This window comes from Lepidochelys olivacea, assembly GCF_965140295.1.
Source record: "Lepidochelys olivacea isolate rLepOli2 genome assembly, chromosome: 3".
Lineage (NCBI taxonomy): Eukaryota > Metazoa > Chordata > Testudines > Cheloniidae > Lepidochelys > Lepidochelys olivacea.
In genome coordinates this window covers 26897404-26918986 of record NC_140413.1, presented here as the reverse complement: position 1 = coordinate 26918986, position 21583 = coordinate 26897404, and the positions used below count along the sequence as shown (strand labels likewise).

The following is a 21583-nucleotide window of genomic DNA, read 5'->3' as shown; positions in this document are numbered from 1 at the left end:
TGTACAAGATAAGGCATGTGAGATATCACTGGAAAGGTTATGATTTGCTGAATATGATTGTCCTATTTGTATGCATGTATCATTTTTGTATCTAAAATTAGGAATATTGACTATACATCTGTACTACAAAAGTGTTTGTACCTGGGGAACACCCACCAGACAGAATGCAATGAGTCTGAACCATTAAGGAGAACAATAGGTCTTTGAAGATGCTAATCTCCCACCTTCCTGAAAAACTTTTCTGGGATGCTACAAACTGACTCATGGCTGGTTTGACACTGTAGGATCATGTGATCAAGTCACCGGTATCATGGACTCCATGATAGAATACCAGTATTTTTCCACTGTGAGGGGAGAACACACACTGGAAAACAAAGAATTCCTGCCATATGTAAAACCTATTTAAGGCAAGAGACTGACATAATCAGCGTTCGTTCTTCACTGAATCCCCACCCAGGATGACTGCTGTGAACATCCAAGAAACAAAATCAAAGTGGGCGAGAAATGACAGAGCCCAGGCTGGGAAGGTGCCTGGCCTGTGAAAGAAAAGGTGTGAAGGAGTGTACACATGTGTTTGGTAAGTAATAATGTGTGCCTATCCAAATTCAACATGAGTTCCGTCTCAAATAACTTTGTGAACTCTGTCTTCTAAAAATGTGTCTATGCATAGAGCACTGCATGGATTCAAAATCTGTAACCGCCTCCAATCCATGATCTGCAAAAATGGTCCGCAGATGTGGATATCTGTGGATTTACACAGCTCTATCTATGCAAACCTCTCTCTTCTAGAAAAGGAAGTTAAGACTTGCTGTATCAAGGTGGATAAGGTAGACAGGAGGAGAGCCAGCTGTATAATTCACTCAGGAAATGGAAATCTTGAAGGAGAATCTTCAAAAGGCTGAGAAATAAACTATGCTCCCATTCGCATTCCAGGACCAGTATTTGAGAGAATTAATAATGTGTTGTGTTAACTTCATAAGTTGAATCTTGACTGTGTACATCCAATGATTGATCAATTGTTGATTCCTAATGGAACTTTAAAAAAATTCTTTGTAGACTGTATAATTCTGACTCTTTATTGAAAATTTTGTAGATTAATAAGTAAATGCAGAGAAGCCATGGTTAGCTCTCCTTAAAAGCATACAGAAAGTTCATTCCACATGAACCTTCTTGTATGATGTATTTTGAAAGTTCCAATAGCCAGTTTTCCATAAAACCTATCAGATCTCCTTAACAATAAGTCCTGGTTTCTGCAGGTTATGGCAACAATGGAAATTGTGAAAAATTTGTTATTGTTTATTATATTTTCTGTGGCGGGCAGATTTTTGTCACATCTGGCATAGAAAATTTAGCCTTTTTCACTTCTAACTGCAGCTTCTCATCATGTTCCAGCACATACCCTGGCAATTTCTATTGCCTGAAAGCATTATAAGGCTGAGGGAAACTGAGGAGTAGAAAATTACGAGGTATTGTGAATACTGGGTTCTACATCATTCTGTTATACTCTCACTAATAACCTGATGGACATACACAGCAACTAAATAAGTATTTTTTCAATTACATCAATGGGTTTTGTATCTTTGAAATGAAGATTACAGGGTTTTTTAAAAATATATTTTAGTGATTTTAACAAAAGCAAGTCAGTCTTTGTCTATATATGGGTTCATAGACTGCAAACACTTCACAAAGAAACTTTTTATGTAAATCTTACAAGGATTTTGTTTCTGAAATCTTATTAACTGACCTTGGAAACTTAGGTACCTTTAAACAAGAACTGAAAAATGGATTTAAACCAAAAATGGATTGAAAGCAAGAAGAGACTGAGCTGAAAATGACAATGATAGGAGCAAGTTTGGATATAGGTTTTTGATTCTCAATCAACCTTTTTCCTCACTGTAGTGAGCCAGTGTAGCTCCCTGTTGCCCCAGAGAGGGATGAGCCCATCCGGGTGCCTGAGTGGGCGGAGCTAGGGAGCTCTGAGCAAAGTGGAGTGGGAGGGCCTGTGTCCCACCCCACCACTTGTGGTGGCAGTCTCCCCCCCTTCCAGGTCCTTTAGAGGCCTGGGCCTGCTAACATTTAACTGTTTGCTCAGCCCCTGCCTGAGGGCCTGAGCTACTGACTTGGTTGCCTCACCCTGATCCAGGGCCTGGCCTGCTACTATTGAACTGTTTGTTCAGCTCCTGCCAGAGGGCCTGAACACTTGACTTATTGTTGCCCCGCCCTGACCTAGGGTCTGGGCTTACGGTGCTTGTTTCAGTTGTCATAAGGGCCACTGAGGGAGACTCCCGCGGTCAGACTAATTTCCCCAAACAATATCCGTGTGTCATGAGCTGGTGTAGCTCCCTGCCGTCCTGGAGAGGGTTGAGCCCCGGCGAGCCGCAGTACACTCACAAAAACAAATTTGAGCATTGACAGATTCATGATTTTGGTTTTTGTCTGTCTTTCGTTGTAACCTGATGTTACAAAAAAGAAAGTTAAGCAAAAATGATATGCTAAGAAAATTAATCTTGGGATTTGATGATAAAGCTTCTTCTAGTATGATAGTTTCATGAGTTTGAGAGATTAAGCGTTTACAAGAACTCCTTGATTAAATTTTTGCTTTGTGTCACATAGTTGTTACCTACTTTTTCAGATATATGCATATGATTGACAGACATACACTTACTTTGGGGATAGCAAAAAGAGTTAAGCATTAAGATACATAAGATATCCCACCATCCCAGATTCTCATTAGGAATTAAACAGAAACAAAATTTGATGGTTTAGAGGCATTACTGATGTGTTGGTCAATGCTATAGTTTAAACTGAACTGAAATTTGCACTTAGAGTGAGATTAAATCCCTGTGATGTGTGTGAAAAATGCACATCAGCATCAACAAGATTGAATTTTCAGGAAAGTTAGAAGCGACTCTGTTAATATAAATTCGATTATTTGCAAAATAAACTCCACAGGAATAAACAATCCCACCATGTGTATGGAAGAGTCTACAGCAGTGGGCCATTGCAAGTTTTATGCAATATTATGGATTAAGTTATTTTAAAAGAACTAAAACATGAAGACCTACAAAAAATGTACTTTGTAAAACATAGCAGTTTCTGTTCCACCACATTAACTTACAAATGGGTAGCCAGATAATTAAAATTAACAGCGTTTGTGGGTTCTTCTGAATGAATAAAGGATCTTTATCAGCCCTATGGCTGAAGACAAAATAACTTTAGAAAATCTTAATAATGACAACGCACTCAAGAGACTCTACTTCCTACATGAAGATAAAAAAGCTATTTTATTACCTGAAACTATGAAGGATAGTTAATTGAACTGCTCATACCTTAGCAACAGCTGTTATCTGCTCCAGTGCCAATGCATGTAGATCTTGGTCTTTGCTTTCTACTAGCAGTTTCAGGGATGGCAGCAGGAGAGACTGGTTAAGCAGCAGCAAACATAATTCCTTTGTACACTGAAAACAAAAAGTAACCCCAGACTGTCAGAACTCAGGAGATACTTAGTAACATTATGCACACAAAATTTTATGAAAAACCTTGTGTGAAATGCAAAATGGAAATAAAACTTTTAAAACAAATGAATTTCCCAGTGGAAAGAAGCCGGTTTGGAAACTTGAAAGCACAAATTAAAAAAGGATGTAGTACAGGGTTTTAAGTAGAATGTTTGAGAAACAAGGAAAGCACTGAATACTTATTACAACCCTCACAGAGTTTTACTGAAAGAAGTATGGAGCAATCACTGCTCTCTGTGGGACTAATACTTTTGCTGTGGTCACTGAAACACTGCAAACTGCAAGATGTAAGGTTTCAGAGTAGCAGCCGTGTTAGTCTGTATCGCAAAAAAGGAGTACTTGTGGCACCTTAGAGACTAACAAATTTATTAGAGCATAAGCTTTCGTGGGCTACAGCCCACTTCATTGGATGCATAGAATGGAACATATAATAAGATATATATATACACACACATACACAAACAGATAAGTTGGAAGTTACCATACAAACCAGTAGGAGAACACTTCAACCTCTCTGGCCACTCAATAGAAGATTTAAGGGTGGCAATTTTGCAACCAAAAGCTTCAAAAACAGACTCCAATGAGAATCTGCTGAGCTTGAACTAATATGCAAACTAGATACCATTAACTTGGGTTTGAATAGAGACTGGGAGTGGCTGGGTAATTACACATATTGAATCTATTTCCTTAAGTTAAGTATACTCACATCTTCTTATCAACTGTCTACATGGGCCATCCTGATTATCACTACAAAAGTTTTTTTCTCCTGCTGATAATAGCTCATCTTAACTGATTAGCCTCTCACAGTTTGTATGGTAATTTCCAACTTATCTGTATGTGTACATATATATGTGTATATATATCTATATCTTACTATATGTTAAAAGAAAAGGAGTACTTGTGGCACCTTAGAGACTAACCAATTTATTTGAGCATGAGCTTTCGTGAGCTACAGCTCACTTCATCGGATGCATACTGTGGAAACTGCAGAAGACATTATATATACACAGAGACCATGAAATAATACCTCCTTCCACCCCACTCTCCTGCTGGTAATAGCTTATCTAAAGTGATCATCAAGTTGGGCCATTTCCAGCACAAATCCAGGTTTTCTCACCCTCCGCCCCGCCCAACACAAACTCACTCTCCTGCTGGTAATAGCCCATCCAAAGTGACCACTCTCTTTAAAATGTGTATGATAATCAAGGTGGGCCATTTCCAGCACAAATCCAGGTTTTCTCACCCCCCCCACCCCCCTCCAAAAACCACACACACAAACTCACTGTCCTGCTGGCAATAGCTCATCCAAACGGACCACTCTCCTTACAATGTGCATGATAATCAGGGTGGGCCATTTCCAGCATAAATCCAAGTTTAACCAGAACGTCGAGGGGGGAGGGGGGTTAGAAAAAAACAAGGGGATATAGGCTACCTTGCATAATGACTTAGCCACTCCCAGTCTCTATTTAAGCCTAAATTAATAGTATCCAATTTGCAAATGAATTCCAATTCAGCAGTTTCTCGCTGGAGTCTGGATTTGAAGTTTTTTTGTTGTAAGATAGCGACCTTCATGTCTGTGATTGCGTGACCAGAGAGATTGAAGTGTTCTCCAACTGGTTTATGAATGTTATAATTCTTGACATCTGATTTGTGTCCATTTATTCTTTTACGTAGAGATTGTCCAGTTTGACCAATGTACATGGCAGAGGGGCATTGCTGGCACATGATGGCATATATCACATTGGTGGATGTGCAGGTGAACGAGCCTCTGATAGTGTGGCTGATGTTATTAGGCCCTTTGATGGTGTCCCCTGAATAGATATGTGGGCACAGTTGGCAACGGGCTTTGTTGCAAGGATAGGTTCCTGGGTTAGTGGTTCTGTTGTGTGGTATGTGGTTGTTGGTGAGTATTTGCTTCAGGTTGGGGGGCTGTCTGTAGTTGTAAGAATGCTTGATAGAGATCTTGTAGGTGTTTGTCTCTGTCTGAGGGGTTGGAGCAAATGTGGTTGTATCGCAGAGCTTGGCTGTAGACGATGGATCGTGTGGTGTGGTCAGGGTGAAAGCTGGAGGCATGTAGGTAGGAATAGCGGTCAGTAGGTTTCCGGTATAGGGTGGTGTTTATGTGACCGTTGTTTATTAGCACTGTAGTGTCCAGGAAGTGGATCTCTTGTGTGGACTGGACCAGGCTGAGGTTGATGGTGGGATGGAAATTGTTGAAATCATGGCGGAATTCCTCAAGCGCTTCTTTTCCATGGGTCCAGATGATGAAGATGTCATCAATGTAGCGCAAGTAGAGTAGAGGCGTTAGGGGACGAGAGCTGAGGAAGCGTTGTTCTAAGTCAGCCATAAAAATGCTGGCATACTGTGGGGCCATGCGGGTGAGAAAGCCTGGATTTGTGCTGGAAATGGCCCACCTTGATTATCATGCACATTGTAGGGAGAGTGGTCGCTTTGGATGAGCTATTACCAGCAGGAGAGTGAGTTTGTGTGTGTGGTTTTTGGAGGGGGGTGGGGGGGTGAGAAAACCTGGATTTGTGCTGGAAATGGCCCACCTTGATTATCATACACATTTTAAAGAGAGTGGTCACTTTGGATGGGCTATTACCAGCAGGAGAGTGAGTTTGTGTTGGGCGGGGCGGAGGGTGAGAAAACCTGGATTTGTGCTGGAAATGCCCAACTTGATGATCACTTTAGATAAGCTATTACCAGCAGGAGAGTGGGGTGGAAGGAGGTATTATTTCATGGTCTCTGTGTATATATAATGTCTTCTGCAGTTTCCACAGTATGCATCCGATGAAGTGAGCTGCAGCTCACGAAAGCTCATGCTCAAATAAATTGGTTAGTCTCTAAGGTGCCACAAGTACTCCTTTTCTTTTTGCGAATACAGACTAACACGGCTGTTACTCTGAAACTTACTATATGTTGCATTCTATGCATTCGATGAAGTGGGCTGTAGCCCACGAAAGCTTATGCTCTAATAAATTTGTTAGTCTCTAAGGTGCCATAAGTACTCCTGTTCTTTTTATAAGATGTAAGGTAACACATCTGTGACATTTCTGTAACTCAGTTATATAGTCATAAAGGTGGAATAAAATAAAGAAGGAATATAACAGCTCCTTATATCAGAGTCCAGCACTGTAAAGCTATCCCAAAAATCTTGTTAAATGTCTGTTACTGAGCTCTGATGCAATATATTAGTTTCTCCATTTTAATATGATTTTCCATGTTTTATTATCCTGCATGAACTATCTGGCATTACAATTTTGGTATAGTGTGTCCTCATACTGAGGCTGGCAACAGAAAATGATGCTTAAAAAAATAAAACACCGAGTAGGATTACTTCCAAACCCTTATCTAGGTCTACTGTGCTTAGTAACAATGTGAACCTTTATTAGTCTTTATCTTACACATGTATCTTATATATTAATCTACTATGGTGTATAAATGAATTATTGACCCATTTTAAAAAGGGATTACTTTACCTCAAAAAATAAATGATAACTTTCCCTTTATGAACAACAAACTAACTTGTCCAGAGTGACCAGGTTCAAAGATATAGTTTACTTGTATCCCTCCCCGCTATACTTTGTTTCTAGTGAGAACAATTAGGGAAATCACACAACAACAGTACTCTATCTGGTTAGTCTGTGCATTATATAACATAGATATTATTACAATATCATTTTAGACATCCACAGACATGCTCTGTGCTTCAGAAAAACACTTAAAGACATTGCACCTGCCCCAAAGAGCTTACAATGTAAAAAGGGAACTCAAATGTTTAATTTTTACCATTTAAGTTCAAATTTGATTAATCTGGTGCCCAAAAGGTGCTGCTAAATGTAGTCACATCCTTGGGGTAGTTATATCACCTCTAACTTAAAAAAAAATGGAAAATGATAAATTGGAGTATTATATACATATTACATACATGAGATTGCTGTTACGGATTGAGATCTTAAAGTACGGTATCTATTGACATCTTTTTTCCCAGCCAATTTGTTTTCAGATAATTCAGGCACTCTTCAGTTACCCTCCTCAACTGCATTTCTGACAGCAAAATATTAATTTAATTGTGATGCATACTTCAGAATGCAACATAACTATAAAATTACACTGTGCTTGGTAAAGTTCATGGTAGTTATCAAAAAATCTTGCAAACTTCCACTGTTCAGAGCCGGACTAAATGACACAGTAGTAAAAACGTCTTTGTCTCGTCTACACTAGCGCATCACCAGCAAAGCTCCAATCAGGAAAGAGTTTACACACAAAAAACAGCAGACACAGGACTACTAGCAAAACATCTTCCAAATGCATTCACCAGTTGCCTGCACTGCAGTTCAGCAGACAAAAGTTGAGAACCTGGTACACTTTGCTATCAACTAAACTTCTCCTTAGGATATCAAGTAACACATTTTTTTTTTTATTATTGCAGCTAAGCAGAGGTTGGTGAGCCTAACGAGAAAACAAAAGGTTTGTAACACACTGAGGAGATTTTGTCTTTTGTTGCCAAAGAATAGACAGAAGTGTGTCATAAGTGTTTATCAACTTAAGCAATGGCTAAGTCTGCAGTTGACAGGCTTTGCTTTCACTGAGAACTAAGATTACAGGAACAGGTGAAGAGCAATATTGAAAAGACTATAAAGGGTGAGGCAAAATTAAAAATATTACACCCATTAAGCCTTTGATATTTTGATTTTCTCCTTCATTTCTGCCAAACAGCAACATACTAAGGAGATTACAGAATGCAAACTTAGCAATTTATGATTCTACAAGTCCCTCTGTGCCTGGAAAGCACAATTTATCACCATGGATACCCCTTTATGTTAGGAAAAATAAATTTTGAGGGTTGTAGGATGCACAACCTGAGTGTAACAGCAAGTTTATAGTTCTGGTAACATTTGATATCTGAAAACCCATCAAAACCATAAGAGAAGAAGCAGTGCCATAGGGAACAACATAACTATAAAAAAAGCTCTCAAAAGAATCCCCCCCCCCAAAAAAAATCACATTTTTGTACCTTAAGGTGGTAGGAGGAGAGAAGGAAAGGCAGATGATTTAAGTGCACTGTTAAACATAATTAGGTACAGTGAGCATTTCTAGGAAATAACTAGGAAAGCAAATGACTTGGAAAATGAAAAGGTGTTTTTAAAACACTGAACTGTTGAATTACAATTTGCTTTCTTATTGAAGTGATTTAAAATATTACAGAAAAAATGCCATCAGATTATGTCAATTTGAAAATGCAGTTAATAAAGGTATTAACATTAGTATTCTTGCAACAAATAAATTTCAGGTCAAACAGGTATTTTAGCTACAAAAATGTTTATTATCAACTTGTATCCTTTGCAAAATTTTACATAGAATACCACATGGTGCTGAAAAGAATTACATATAAGCCCCAATAATTCCTTATAGTTAGTCTTTCATGTAAAGCCATATTTAGTACCTTAATCATTGGGAGTATTAATCTTGGTAATACACATATACATATTCAACTAATTTTAAAATGGTACTATTTATGTATTTTAGATAGAAGTAATAATACACCCTTCTTAAAAATTAAGGTCCCAATTCAGCCAAGCACTGAAGCAAATGCTTAATGTTAAGCCCATGCTTATATCCCAGTGGGAATACTCAAGTGCTTTAAGTTAAGTACATGCTTCAGTGCCTGAATTGGGTTCTAAAGAAGCTTATCCTACATTATGGAATGGCTATATCTAACCTGGAACATTTTATGTTTAAAGACACATGTTTGAGTTTTTTTTAAACATAATTCAAGAACATCCACACACATTTTATGATTATTTGTATAAGAAGATTGTTCTTGTACTGACTTTGCATTCTGAGGTTTAGCCAAGAGCAAACATTTTCAGTTGAAATACAAAATGAAAACACAGACACAACCTTAGCTGGATTTCTGAATGTAATGCTAGTACCATATCTGATTAAAAACTATAAGTTGCCATTACAAGGCCTTCTACGTCTAGTATATGCTTCCGGTACTAGTTGTTGCCATCAGTGAAAGGCAGGACTTTTTTTAACCCACTTAGCCAATTTGATCAATGCTGTACTGTATATGCACTGGTGCAGAAGGAAGGGAAAATCACTTCGTAAATTTTGCTACTGTGATTTCACATAAAATTCTCACACCTGGGTGTTCTTCATTCAGCATGAGCCATGCAAGAAAGTCTACTAGCTCTTAAGATCTTCACTCCTGGAGGCATAAGACTCAGAAGTGACAATCATACAAGTTTAGAGAGACCTCAGGAGGTCATCCAGTCCAATCCTCTAAGCAGGATGAACCCCAACTAAATCATCCCAGCCAAGGCTTTGTCAAGATGGGTCTTAAAAACCTCTCAGGATGGAGATTCACCACCTCCCTATGTAACCCATTCCAGTGCTTCACCACCCTCCTAGTGAAATAGTTTTTCCTAATATCCAACCTAGACCTTCCCCACTGCAACTTGAGACCATTTCTCCTTCTCCTAGTTCCCCAGATTCTCCTTATTCCCTTTTTTAAAGATGGGCACTATATTTGCCTTTTTCCAATTGTCCAATACCCCCCCCCCCTTTGGATTGCCTAGAGTTTTCAAAGATAATGGCCAATGGCTCTGCAATCACATCAGCCAACTCCCTTAGCACCCTCGGATGCATTAGATCCGGCCCCATAGACTTGGGCATGTCTAGCTTTTCTAAATAGTTCTTAACCTGTTCTTTCACCACTGAGTGCTGGTCACCTTCTCCCCATACTGTGCTGCCCATTGCAGCAGTCTGGGAGCTGATCTCGTCTGTGAAGTCCGAGGCAAAAAAACATTGAGTACTTCAGTTTTTTCCATCATCTGTCATTAGGTTGCCTCCCCCATTCAGTAAGGGTCCCACACTTTTCCTGACCACCTTCTTGTTGCTAACATACCTGTAGAAACCCTTCTTGTTACTCTTCACATCCCTTGCTAGGTGCAACTCCAATTGTGCTTTGGCCTTCCTGAGTACACCTCTGCATGTTCGAGCAATATTTTTATACTCCTCCCTTGTCATCTGTCCAAGTTTCCATTTCTTGAAAGCTTCCTTTTTGTGTTTAAGCTCACCGAAGATTTCACTGTTAAGCCAAGCTCGTCACCTACCATATTTGCTATTCCTTCTGTACATCGGGATAGTTTGTTCCTGCACCCTCAATAAGGCTTCTTTAAAATACAGCCAGGACTCCTTTTCCTCTCATATAAGCCTCCCAGGGGATCCTGCCCATCCATTCCCTGAGGGAGTCGGAGTCTGCTTTTCTGAAATCCAGGGTCTGTATTCTGCTGCTCTCCTTTCTTCCTTTTGTCAGGATCCTGAACTCGACCATCTCATGGTCACTGCTGCCCAGGTTGCCACCCACTTCTACTTCCCCTACCAATTCTTCCCTGTTTGTGAGCAGCAGGTCAAGAGGAGCATGGCTCCTAGTTGGTTCCTCCAGCAATCCTGCAATTATGGTGTCTTTAGAGAAAGATTTCTTCCTGACCTCAGTGAACATCCCGGTCATGAGTGAACATCCTGACATTTAAATGCCTTTTCAATTATTGTCTTTAGACTTCAGACCCACAAATGCTACTGGTGGTCAGAAAGTTAGCCAATCTTTTTTTAAAAGAAGCAGCTGATCTATGCTTCTCTCCCCACTCAAAGTATTTAATAGGCTCCAGTGACAGATTCTGCAAAATGCAAGTTTTGATCAAATAGTTTTAGCAATGGTTCTTAAATTACCCTACATTACTTTTTCCACAGTAAAGGTTTGTATACACAAAAGTTGTACTGCTTTAACTGCTATGCACAAAAGTTATGTTGTTTTTAACTATGCTGATACAGTTAAAGCAGTTCAGCCTCCTAGTGTGTTATATCAGTATAAAGGCACTTTATTTCCGTATGGAGAGGAGAATAAGCTACACTAATATAAAGACACCTTTATACAAGGTATAACATGCACATACTAAGGGTTGTACTGGTATAATTATATTGGTAAAAAATTGCACCTTTAACTGAAACAGTCATACCAGTATAAAAACTGTGCACAGACCAGGCCTTACTGATGCTGAATTCAACAGTAACTTTATTAACTAAAAAGAGATGATCGATGTTTGACCTTGGCGTAACCCTCCTATCAGGAGGAGATCTGCTGTAGTAGAACCCTGATTTTCTATTACATTTGTGTTCATAAGTCACTTAGATGTTTTAGAAAATTCCACCCTAGGACCTTAACTTTGGTTTGGCCACCCTTAATCAGATTGAATAGTACCTTCCTGCAGAAGTAATCCCACTGGTTTTGATCAGAACTACTTGTGATATAAAGTATTACTCATGATGACCATCGGGCCCTTTGTCTATCCCATGCACTGTAATTAAAAATTAAATTTGGCTCTCTCCACAAAATATATTTGGCACTCTGCTTTACTGACTTCTTTTGGCAGCAAGTCCAAGAAGTGGGTTTTAAGCTGCATAAATACAAGTGTCCCATTTGTTTTACAATGTATTGTCCTTCAAATTCTACAAGAGACTTCTTGGTTTTGTATTAAAGTGAAAAGAAGCCTCTGAACCGTTTCCATTACACTGCACATAATTTTCATGTTGGCTATTTTCAGGAACAAAGACTGTGGTTATGTGAATCTCACTGTAAAGGATGAATCAGGATAATAAAAGAAGATGTCTGGGAATAATTCCAGAGAAGTGTGAAGATTTTTAATCATTTTTTTAAACCTGGTATGGTTAGGCTATGATGCATCAGTACGAGATGCTGTGGCACTTTGGGACATAAGAGAGGCTTGTATGGAAGAGAATACACATAATTAATTTAGGAAGAGGGAATACTAGAGTACTTGTAAAGAAGAACTGCTTGTAAAATAAAAGCTAATTAAAGCCCAAATATTTCAGAACCTCCTCATGGACAACTTTCTATGTTTGAGAAGTGGCAAGTTACTGGTGTTTATCTTTAATAGTTTTTGCCAAATAGTACTCAAGTGCGGCCAGTGAAGCTATATAAGGAGCTTTAATAGTGATACTGCATCCACTGTACAAGGTGCAGGTATATCTGCAAGGTACTTGAAGTTACAACTCACCTCTACGGGGAGCATGTGCTTAGTCTCATACAAAGAACGACAGATCTTCAAAATTTCATTTCCCATATTCTCTTTTTGCTCAGTTGGGCATCTCGATAGCATGACTGTCCCTAGTTTCACCCATGGATTATTACTCGTGTATGCGCTAAAAAACAAACAAGAAAACAAAATTCAGAAAACTATTTCAAAAATTGCAAATAAAAGCATGGTATAATAGTATGAAAAAGTGAAAAGATCTGGGGCCAAGTAGGGATGTGATTCTAAAACTGCTCCATGTAACTTAGAGCAGCCTTTGGACTACTCTAAATTGCAACTGTGAATTAGCATAATGGAGCTCTCTCTCCCAAACCCAACATGGAGAATGTTTGGCACAGGAGTGGGTACTGCTGGCTTTACACCAGCTGAAAATTTCCTTTCATTGGAAGTGGGATTCTTAATTTGGTAGTTTCAGCAAGATTCTGACCTCTTAGTCCCTCTCAGTGATCAGATAATCCAGCTCCTGGTTTTTCAATGAAAAACCTTTACCTCAAAATCACTGACAAAAATCAACACCCAGATCCAAATATGTAAATATAGGAGGAATAGTTACATAGTTAAAAACAAACACGCACCCTTTCTGCTTGCAAACCCCATTAATAGTACATATAAATTGGGTAAAGAGGTGAACCATGTTGTCAAGGTTCCTCCCCCACTCTGAACGCTAGGGTAAAGATGTGGGGACCTGCATGAAAACCTCCTAAGCTTCTCTTTACCAGCTTAGGTCAAAACTTCCCCAAGGTACAAAATATTCCACCCTTTGTCCTTGGATTGGCCGCTACCACCACCAAACAAATACTGGTTACTGGGGAAGAGCTGTTTGGAAACGTCTTTCCCCCCAAATACTTCCCAAAACCTTGCACCCCACTTCCTGGACAAGGTTTGGTAAAAAAGCCTCACCAATTTGCCTAGGTGACTACAGACCCAAACCCTTGGATCTGAGAACAATGAAAAAGCATTCAGTTTTCTTACAAGAAGACTTTTAATAGAAATAGGAGTAAATAGAAGTAAAGAAATCCCCTCTGTAAAATCAGGATGGTAGATACCTTACAGGGTAATTAGATTCAAAACATAGAGAATCCCTCGAGGCAAAACCTTAAGTTACAAAAAAGATACACAAACAGAAATAGTTATTCTATTCAGCACAATTCTTTTCTCAGCCATTTAAAGAAATCATAATCTAACACATACCTAGCTAGATTACTTACTAAAAGTTCTAAGACTCCATTCCTGGTCTATCCCCGGCAAAAAAAAAACCCATAAAGACAGACAGAGACCCTTTGTTTCTCTCCCTCCTCCCAGCTTTTGAAAGTATCTCGTCTCCTCATTGGTCATTTTGGTCAGGTGCCAGTAAAGCCAGTTTAGCTTCTTAACCCTTTACAGGTGAGAGAAGTTTTCCTCTGGCCAGGAGGGATTTTAAAGGGGTTTACTCTTCCCTTTATATTTATGACACATGTACATATGCAACTGGCTATTAATAAATAAATAAATAAATACCCACCATCTAGCTCTCATAGATTGTGAAGTGCTTTCAGAACTACTGCTGAATGCCAATCAGATACACCTGTTACACATTTAAAATTCGACCCCAAATACCCTTTTTTTCTGCACAGAATTATGAACAATGGTTATTGTTCCAAAGTCAACATGTGCCATGAGATATATCTACCAGAGCTATTACCTAGTCTCAGTCTAAGGCAAAAACATGGATAAAGATACCACTGTGTGGGAAGTGTTGAAAAATGCTGACTTTTTAAATGGCAGCTACCGACATGAAGTACTAATGAATGACAATGCAATTAAGGAGGAGATTAGAAAAAAGCTCACATTCACTTTAGATTGTTAATAAAAATATTGCTCGGGCATGTAGGAATGAAATTAGGAGGGCCAAATCGCACCTGGAGCTGCAGCTAGCGAGAGATATTAAGAGTAACAAGAAGGGTTTCTTCAGGTATGTTGGCAACAAGAAGAAAGCCAAGGAAAGTGTGGGCCCCTTACTGAATGAGGGAGGCAACCTAGTGACAGAGGATGTGGAAAAAGCTAATGTACTCAATGCTTTTTTTGCCTCTGTCTTCACGAACAAGGTCAGCTCCCAGACTGCTGCGCTGGGAATCACAACATGGGGAATAGATGGCCAGCCCTCTGTGGAGAAAGAGGTGGTTAGGGACTATTTACAAAAGCTGGACGTGCACAAGTCCATGGGGCCGGACAAGTTGCATCCGAGAGTGCTAAAGGAACTGGCGGCTGTGATTGCAGAGCCATTGGCCATTATCTTTGAAAACTCGTGGCAAAAGGGGGAAGTCCCGGATGACTGGAAAAAGGCTAATGTAGTGCCAATCTTTAAAAAAGGGAAGGAGGAGGATCCTGGGAACTACAGGCCAGTCAGCCTCACCTCAGTCCCCGGAAAAATCATGGAGCAGGTCCTCAAAGAATCAATCCTGAAGCACTTACATGAGAGGAAAGTGATCAGGAACAATCAGCATGGATTCACCAAGGGAAGGTCATGCCTGACTTATCTAATCGCCTTCTATGATGAGATTACTGGTTCTGTGGATGAAAGGAAAGCAGTGGATGTATTGTATCTTGACTTTAGCAAAGCTTTTGACATGGTCTCCCACAGTATACTTGTCAGCAAGTTAAAGAAGTATGGGCTGGATGAATGTACTATAAGGTGGGTAGAAAGTTGGCTAGATTGTCGGGCTCAACGGGTAGTGATAAATGGCTCCATGTCTAGTTGGCAGCCGATATCTAGCAGAGTGCCCCAGGGGTCGGTCCTGGGGCCGTTTTTGTTCAATATCTTCATAAATGATCTGGAGGATGGTGTGGATTGCACTCTCAGCAAATTTGCGGATGCTACTAAACTGGGAGGAGTGGTAGATACGCTGGAGGGCAGGGATAGGATACAGAGGGACCTAGACAAATTGGAGGATTGGGCCAAAAGAAATCTGATGAGGTTCAATAAGGATAAGTGCAGGGTCCTGCACTTAGGAAGGAAGAACCCAATGCACAGCTACAGACTAGGGACCAAATGGCTAGGCAGCAGTTCTGCAGAAAAGGACCTAGGGGTGACAGTGGACGAGAAACTGGATATGAGTCAGCAGTGTGCCCTTGTTGCCAAGAAGGCCAATGGCATTTTGGGATGTATAAGTATGGGCATAGCGAGCAGATCGAGGGACGTGATCGTCCCCCTCTATTCGACATTGGTGAGGCCTCATCTGGAGTACTGTGTCCAGTTTTGGGCCCCACACTACAAGAAGGATGTGGATAAATTGGAAAGAGTCCAGAGAAGGGCAACAAAAATGATTAGGGGTCTGGAACACATGACTTATGAGGAGAGGCTGAGGGAACTGGGATTGTTTAGTCTGCGGAAGAGAAGAATGAGGGGGGATTTGATAGCTGCTTTCAACTACCTGAGAGGTGGTTCCAGAGAGGATGGTTCTAGACTATTTTCAGTGGTGGAAGAGGACAGGACAAGGAGTAATGGTCTCAAGTTGCAGTGGGGGAGGTTTAGGTTGGATATTAGGAAAAACTTTTTCACTAGGAGGGTGGTGAAACACTGGAATGCGTTGCCTAGGGAGGTGGTGGAATCTCCTTCCTTAGAAGTTTTTAAGGTCAGGCTTGACAAAGCCCTGGCTGGGATGATTTAATTGGGGATGGGTCCTGCTTTTGATCAGGGGGTTGGACTAGATGACCTACTGAGGTCCCTTCCAACCCTGATATTCTATGATTCTATGTCGTGTAACCGTGGTTTTTCATAACAGGAATAGCAAAATATCATGATTTATGACCATCGGGTCAATGTCTCAGTCAGATTATGCCAAAGATTTCAAGCTCTAATCCATCTACTTTTAGGCACCTCTATAAATGACCTAAGTTTTGGAGATGTTAAGTACCACACTGAGGTCAATGGGAACTCCAAGCACTCAGCACTTCTGAGGAGCAAAAATTACATTTAGATTGTAAACTCTTTGAAGGAAATATCTGTGCCTGTAAAGTATCTAGCACACATTGGTCCCATAAAAATTATGATAAGAGTCTCCCCCCACCGATACAGTGCATACTCATTTGGTGAGATCCTCACCCCTCTCTGTTGGGAAAAGGAATGGAGGAGCGTAAAGGGGCTCCAAAACCAGTTCTGCATGGGGGGAGGATTCCTTTGATCTCGGAACTGAGGAAGGCAGCTGTATGTTATCTTCCAAGGACCCCCGTACTGGCCTTGCCTTAGAAGGTGTGCTGGGGGTGGGAAGAGTGTGTTGGGAACAGAGCTGTAGCATGTAGTACTACAGAGATTCTGGGAAGTGCTGCAACTCGCATGCAGCTGGGGACAGGCTGTCATAACTTAGACAGACCACCAGAGGGGCACAAAGGTGGCTTAAAACCACCACAGGCCCCTCTGCCCCTAGACCAGGGGTGAGTAAATTTTTTGGGCCGAAGGCCACATCTGGATGGGGAAATTCTATGTAGGGCTGGGGCAGGGGTGCGGGAGGGAGTGCAGTGTGCAGGAATGGGGTCAGGGCAAGGGTTTGGGGCAGAGGAGGGGTGCAGGGTGCATGAGGGGGCTCAAGGCAGAGGAGCGGACTGTGGGAGGGAGCTCAAGGCAGGAGGTTGGGGTGCAGGAGGGGTGCATGGTGCAACAGGGGCTCAGGGTAGGGAGTTGGGGTGCAGGAAGGGTGTGAGGTGCAAGCAGGGGGCTTGGGGCAGGGAGTTGGGGGGCAGGCTGCAGGAGGGGTTCATGCTCCAGCCCAGCGCCGCTTACCTAAAGTGGCTCTGGGGTGGTAGCAGCGCGCACCAGGGCCAGGGCAGGCTCCCTCCATGCCTGTCCTGGCCCCATGCTGTGCCGCTCTGGGAAGTGGCTGGAACCAGATCCCTGCGTGGCCCCTGAGGGACGGGGGGGCACAGGGCTCCGCACGCTGCCCTTGCTACGCCTCAAGGTACCTCCCCCAAAGCTCCCATTGGCCATGGTTCCCCGTTCCCAGCCAATGGGAGCTGTGGGGAGCGGTGCCTGGAGACAAGAGCAACGCCCAGGGACGTGGTGCCAGCTGCTTTTGAGAACGGCGCGGGGCCTGCGGCACCACGTGGGGCAATCCCATGGCCCAAATCCAAAGCCCTGAGGGGCCGGATCCAGCCTGTGGACCGTAGTTTGCCCACCCCTGTCCTAGACTGTAAGTTCTGTGCTACACCTCTTCAAAGCACAGAGCAATATCTCAGCCTTGATCTTGAAGAATCAACTTTTGCCAACAGATATATTTGCCACAGTCAAGAGACAGAGATGGAGAAAAATATGACCTCCTCATATTAGCAGTGGAAAGCAGGAAAAGGGTTTATATGTCTTTGAACCTATCTTCCAATTACACAGGAAGTTTTCAAAACTAATTCAAACTAAAATGAAAAACCATAGTATGATCGACTGATACCCACTGGAATTGGATTCATTATAAATCAAGTCACTCACAAGGTACCTACTGGCATACATGCTGTTTAAAACAGCAACTGGGAGGTACCTTGGAAACCTTGCATTGTTAATGTTGCTATTGGGTGGCAATTGGTAAAAAATACAATCATGGATCATAAGTAGTAATTGTACAGCTCCAATTACGAAAAGAACTAACGAAAGAACCAACGAAAAGAACTTAACCAACGAAAAGAACTAAACAGCTCATATCAAAAGAATCAGGCAGAAACACAGCCCAAGCAATAGACTCACAATGTCTAGTGAAAGATGAGAAATACTGGCTTCAGGTGAAGAGGCTATTCTATCCTGATCTGTGTAACAGATAGATACTAGTAATAGTTACATTTGAGTGAGAAATGACTAAAACCCATTATCTTTATTCTTTCTTGACAACTTAATTAAAGTATTTTAATCAGTCATAGTCAATGAGCATTCACTGCTGCAAGCCTTGCTGCTATCAGTACAGTCCCTCCCCTTCTCTTCTTCCAACCTCCTGGGTCAAACCTACGCATAGTAGTTAATATAGAAAACCATGATGCCAGACTGTGTAGAGCAGATGCTGCATAACCCACAAGAGAGACAGAGGAAGAATGCTGCAGCTCCATCATTGTCACTGGCTAAATTAATAGCTTATGCTGTGATTCCAGGATCGGACTCCTGAGTCATCTCAGGACCCATATGTAAATCTGGGGTAGAGATCATCCTCAAATTGAGGGATTGGCGACAACAAGCTTCTGCTGCCGGATCTGTCTCCTGCTTATGATTCTTTCTGTCCTGAATGTTTGTTTTTTTTAAACTTTATAGGTGCTGTCTCCTTAGTAAATGAAGAAAAACTCTATTTTGTTTCCTTCCCCTAATGGAAAAAAAAAGTCACCCTTCAACGTGTGGAAGAATTTAAAACAAGAAATGAACAGAAACCAGAACTAGGACTCTAAATTTTCCCATGTCTTTGTAAAGGCTTGCTGCTAAGATACATGTCTAGTCCTGTGCTAACTCTTCCCAATATTATAGAACTCATTAGGTTACAGATGTAATAGCCATATAAGGACATAAAGACCCATTGTTCTCTCTAGCATATTCTCAAGCATTTTGTCCAGTTTTGTATTAAAAGCCGGTTGGGAGTTGGAGGATCACAAAGGCATTATTCGGTTAGTAAGAATTTGACATTACCAAACAGAATTTATCATTTGACTTTCATCTTCCCTTTGTTGCATGATCTATAAGTATAATCAGTTTCAAATTCATAAAGGGAAAAATATTTGTGTGTTTCCTATTTTTTTTTTAACCTGAAAGACATTAACATTTCATTGCTTTGGCCATGAATGTGACACTTGTTTACACAGCATCATCAGTTTTCTCTATGATGACTGTGTTAATCAGATATACTTTCCCAGGTGTTTGATTGTCAAGTGCTGGATTGTGATTGGGGATGGATGACCTACCTTGTTAAAAAATAAAACAAACGGAACAAACAGATAAACGATACAGCAATAATTGATCAGGACCAGATGGTATTCACCCAAGAGTTTTGAAGGAACTCAAATGTGAAATTGCAGGACTACTAACTGTCGTCTATAACCTATCATTTAAATCACCTTCTGTACAAATGACTGGAGGATAGCTAATGTGATGCAAATTTTTAAAAAGGGCTCCAGAGGTGACCCTGGCAATTACAGGCTGCTAAGCCTGACTTCATTACTAGGCAAACTGGTTGAAACTATAGTAAAGAACAAAATGATTAGATACATAGATTAACATAATTTGTTGGGGAATAGTCAACATGGTTTTTGTAAAGGGAAATCATGCTTCACCAATCTACTAGAATTCTTTGAGGGGGTCAATAAGCATGTGGACAAGGGGGATCCAGTTGATACAGTGTATTTAGATTTTCAGAAAGCCTTTGACAAGGTCCCTAACCAAAGGCTCTTAAGCAAAGTAAGCAGTCATGGGATAAGAGGGAAGGTTCTCTCATGGATTGGTAATTGGTTAAAAGATAGGAAACAAAGGGTAGGAATAAATGGTCAATTTTTAGAATGGAGAGAGGTAAATACTGGTGTCCCCCAGGGGTGTGTATAGGGCCCAGTCCTATTCAAGATATTCATAAATGATCTGGAAAAAGGGGTAAACAGTGAGGTGGCAAAATTTGCAGATGATACAAGACTATTCAAGATAGTTAAGTCCCAAGCAGACTGCGAAGAGCTACAAAAGGATCTCTCAAAACTAGGTGACTGGGCAACAAAATGGCAGATTAAATTCAATTTTGACAAATGCAAAGTAATGCACATTGGAGAATATAATCCCAACTATACATATAAAACGATGGGGTGTAAATTAGTTGTTACCACTCAAAAAAGAGATCTTGGAGTCATTGTGGATAGTTCTCTGAAAACATCCACTCAATGTGCAGCGGCAATCAAAAAAGCTAACAGAATGTTGAGAATCGTTAAGAAAGGGATAGATAATAAGACAGAAAATATCATATTGCCTCTATATAAATCCATGGTTTGCCCACATCTTGAATACTGCGTGCAGATGTGGTCGCCTCATCTCAAAAAAATATATTGCACTTGGAAAAGGTTCAAAGAAGGGCAACAAAAATTATTAGGAGTATGGAACAGCTGCTATATGAGGAGAGATTAATAAGACTGGGACTTTTCAGCTAGGAAAAAAGATGACTAAGGAAGGATATGATAGAGGTCTATAAAATCATGACTGGTTTAGAGAAAGTAGATAAGGAAGTGTTATTTACTACTTCTCATAACACAAGAACTAGGGGTCACCAAATGAAATTAATAGGCAGCAGGTTTAAAACAAACAAAAGGAAGTTTTTTTTCACACAACGCACAGTCAACCTGTGAAACTCCTTGCCAGAGGTTGTTATGAAGGCCAAGACTATAACAGGGTTCAAGAAAAAAATAGATAAATTCATGGAGGATAGGTCCATCAATGACTATTAGCCAGGCTGGGCAGGGATGGTGTCCCTAGCTGCTGTTTGCCAGAAGCTGGGAATGGGCGACGGGATGGATCACTTGACGATTATCTGTTCTGTTCATTCCCTCTGGGGCACCTGGCATTGGCCACTGTCGGAAGATAGGATACTGGGCTAGATGGAACTTTGGTCTGACCCTTTGGTCAGAACTTTGGTAGACATTGGTGAGGCCTCATCTGGAGTACTGTGTCCAGTTTTGGGCCCCACACTTCAAGAAGGATGTAGATAAATTGGAGAGAGTCCAGCGAAGGGCAACAAAAATGATTAGGGGACTGGAACACATGAGTTATGAGGAGAGGCCGAGGGAGCTGGGCTTGTTTAGCCTGCAGAAGAGAAGAATGAGGGGGGATTTGATAGCTGCTTTCAACTACCTGAAAGGGGGTTCCAAAGAGGATGGCTCCAGACTGTTCTCAATGGTAGCAGATGACAGAACGAGGAGTAATGGTCTCAAGTTGCAGTGGGGGAGGTTTAGATTGGATATTAGGAAAAACTTTTTCACTAAGAG

General features: G+C 40.9%; 1 protein-coding gene across 1 annotated transcript in view; it reads right to left on the bottom strand.

Annotated features, from left to right (window-relative positions):
* The window catches only part of NBAS (NBAS subunit of NRZ tethering complex), a 407958-nt gene that overhangs the window by 15474 nt on the left and 370901 nt on the right, over positions 1-21583 (bottom strand). The window contains exons 50-51 of the mRNA XM_084622071.1: positions 12602-12746; positions 3330-3458 (exon numbers count right to left, since the gene is read on the bottom strand). Coding sequence (XP_084478197.1) covers positions 3330-3458; positions 12602-12746 — 274 coding nt within the window. The remainder of the gene's footprint in view (positions 1-3329; positions 3459-12601; positions 12747-21583) is intronic.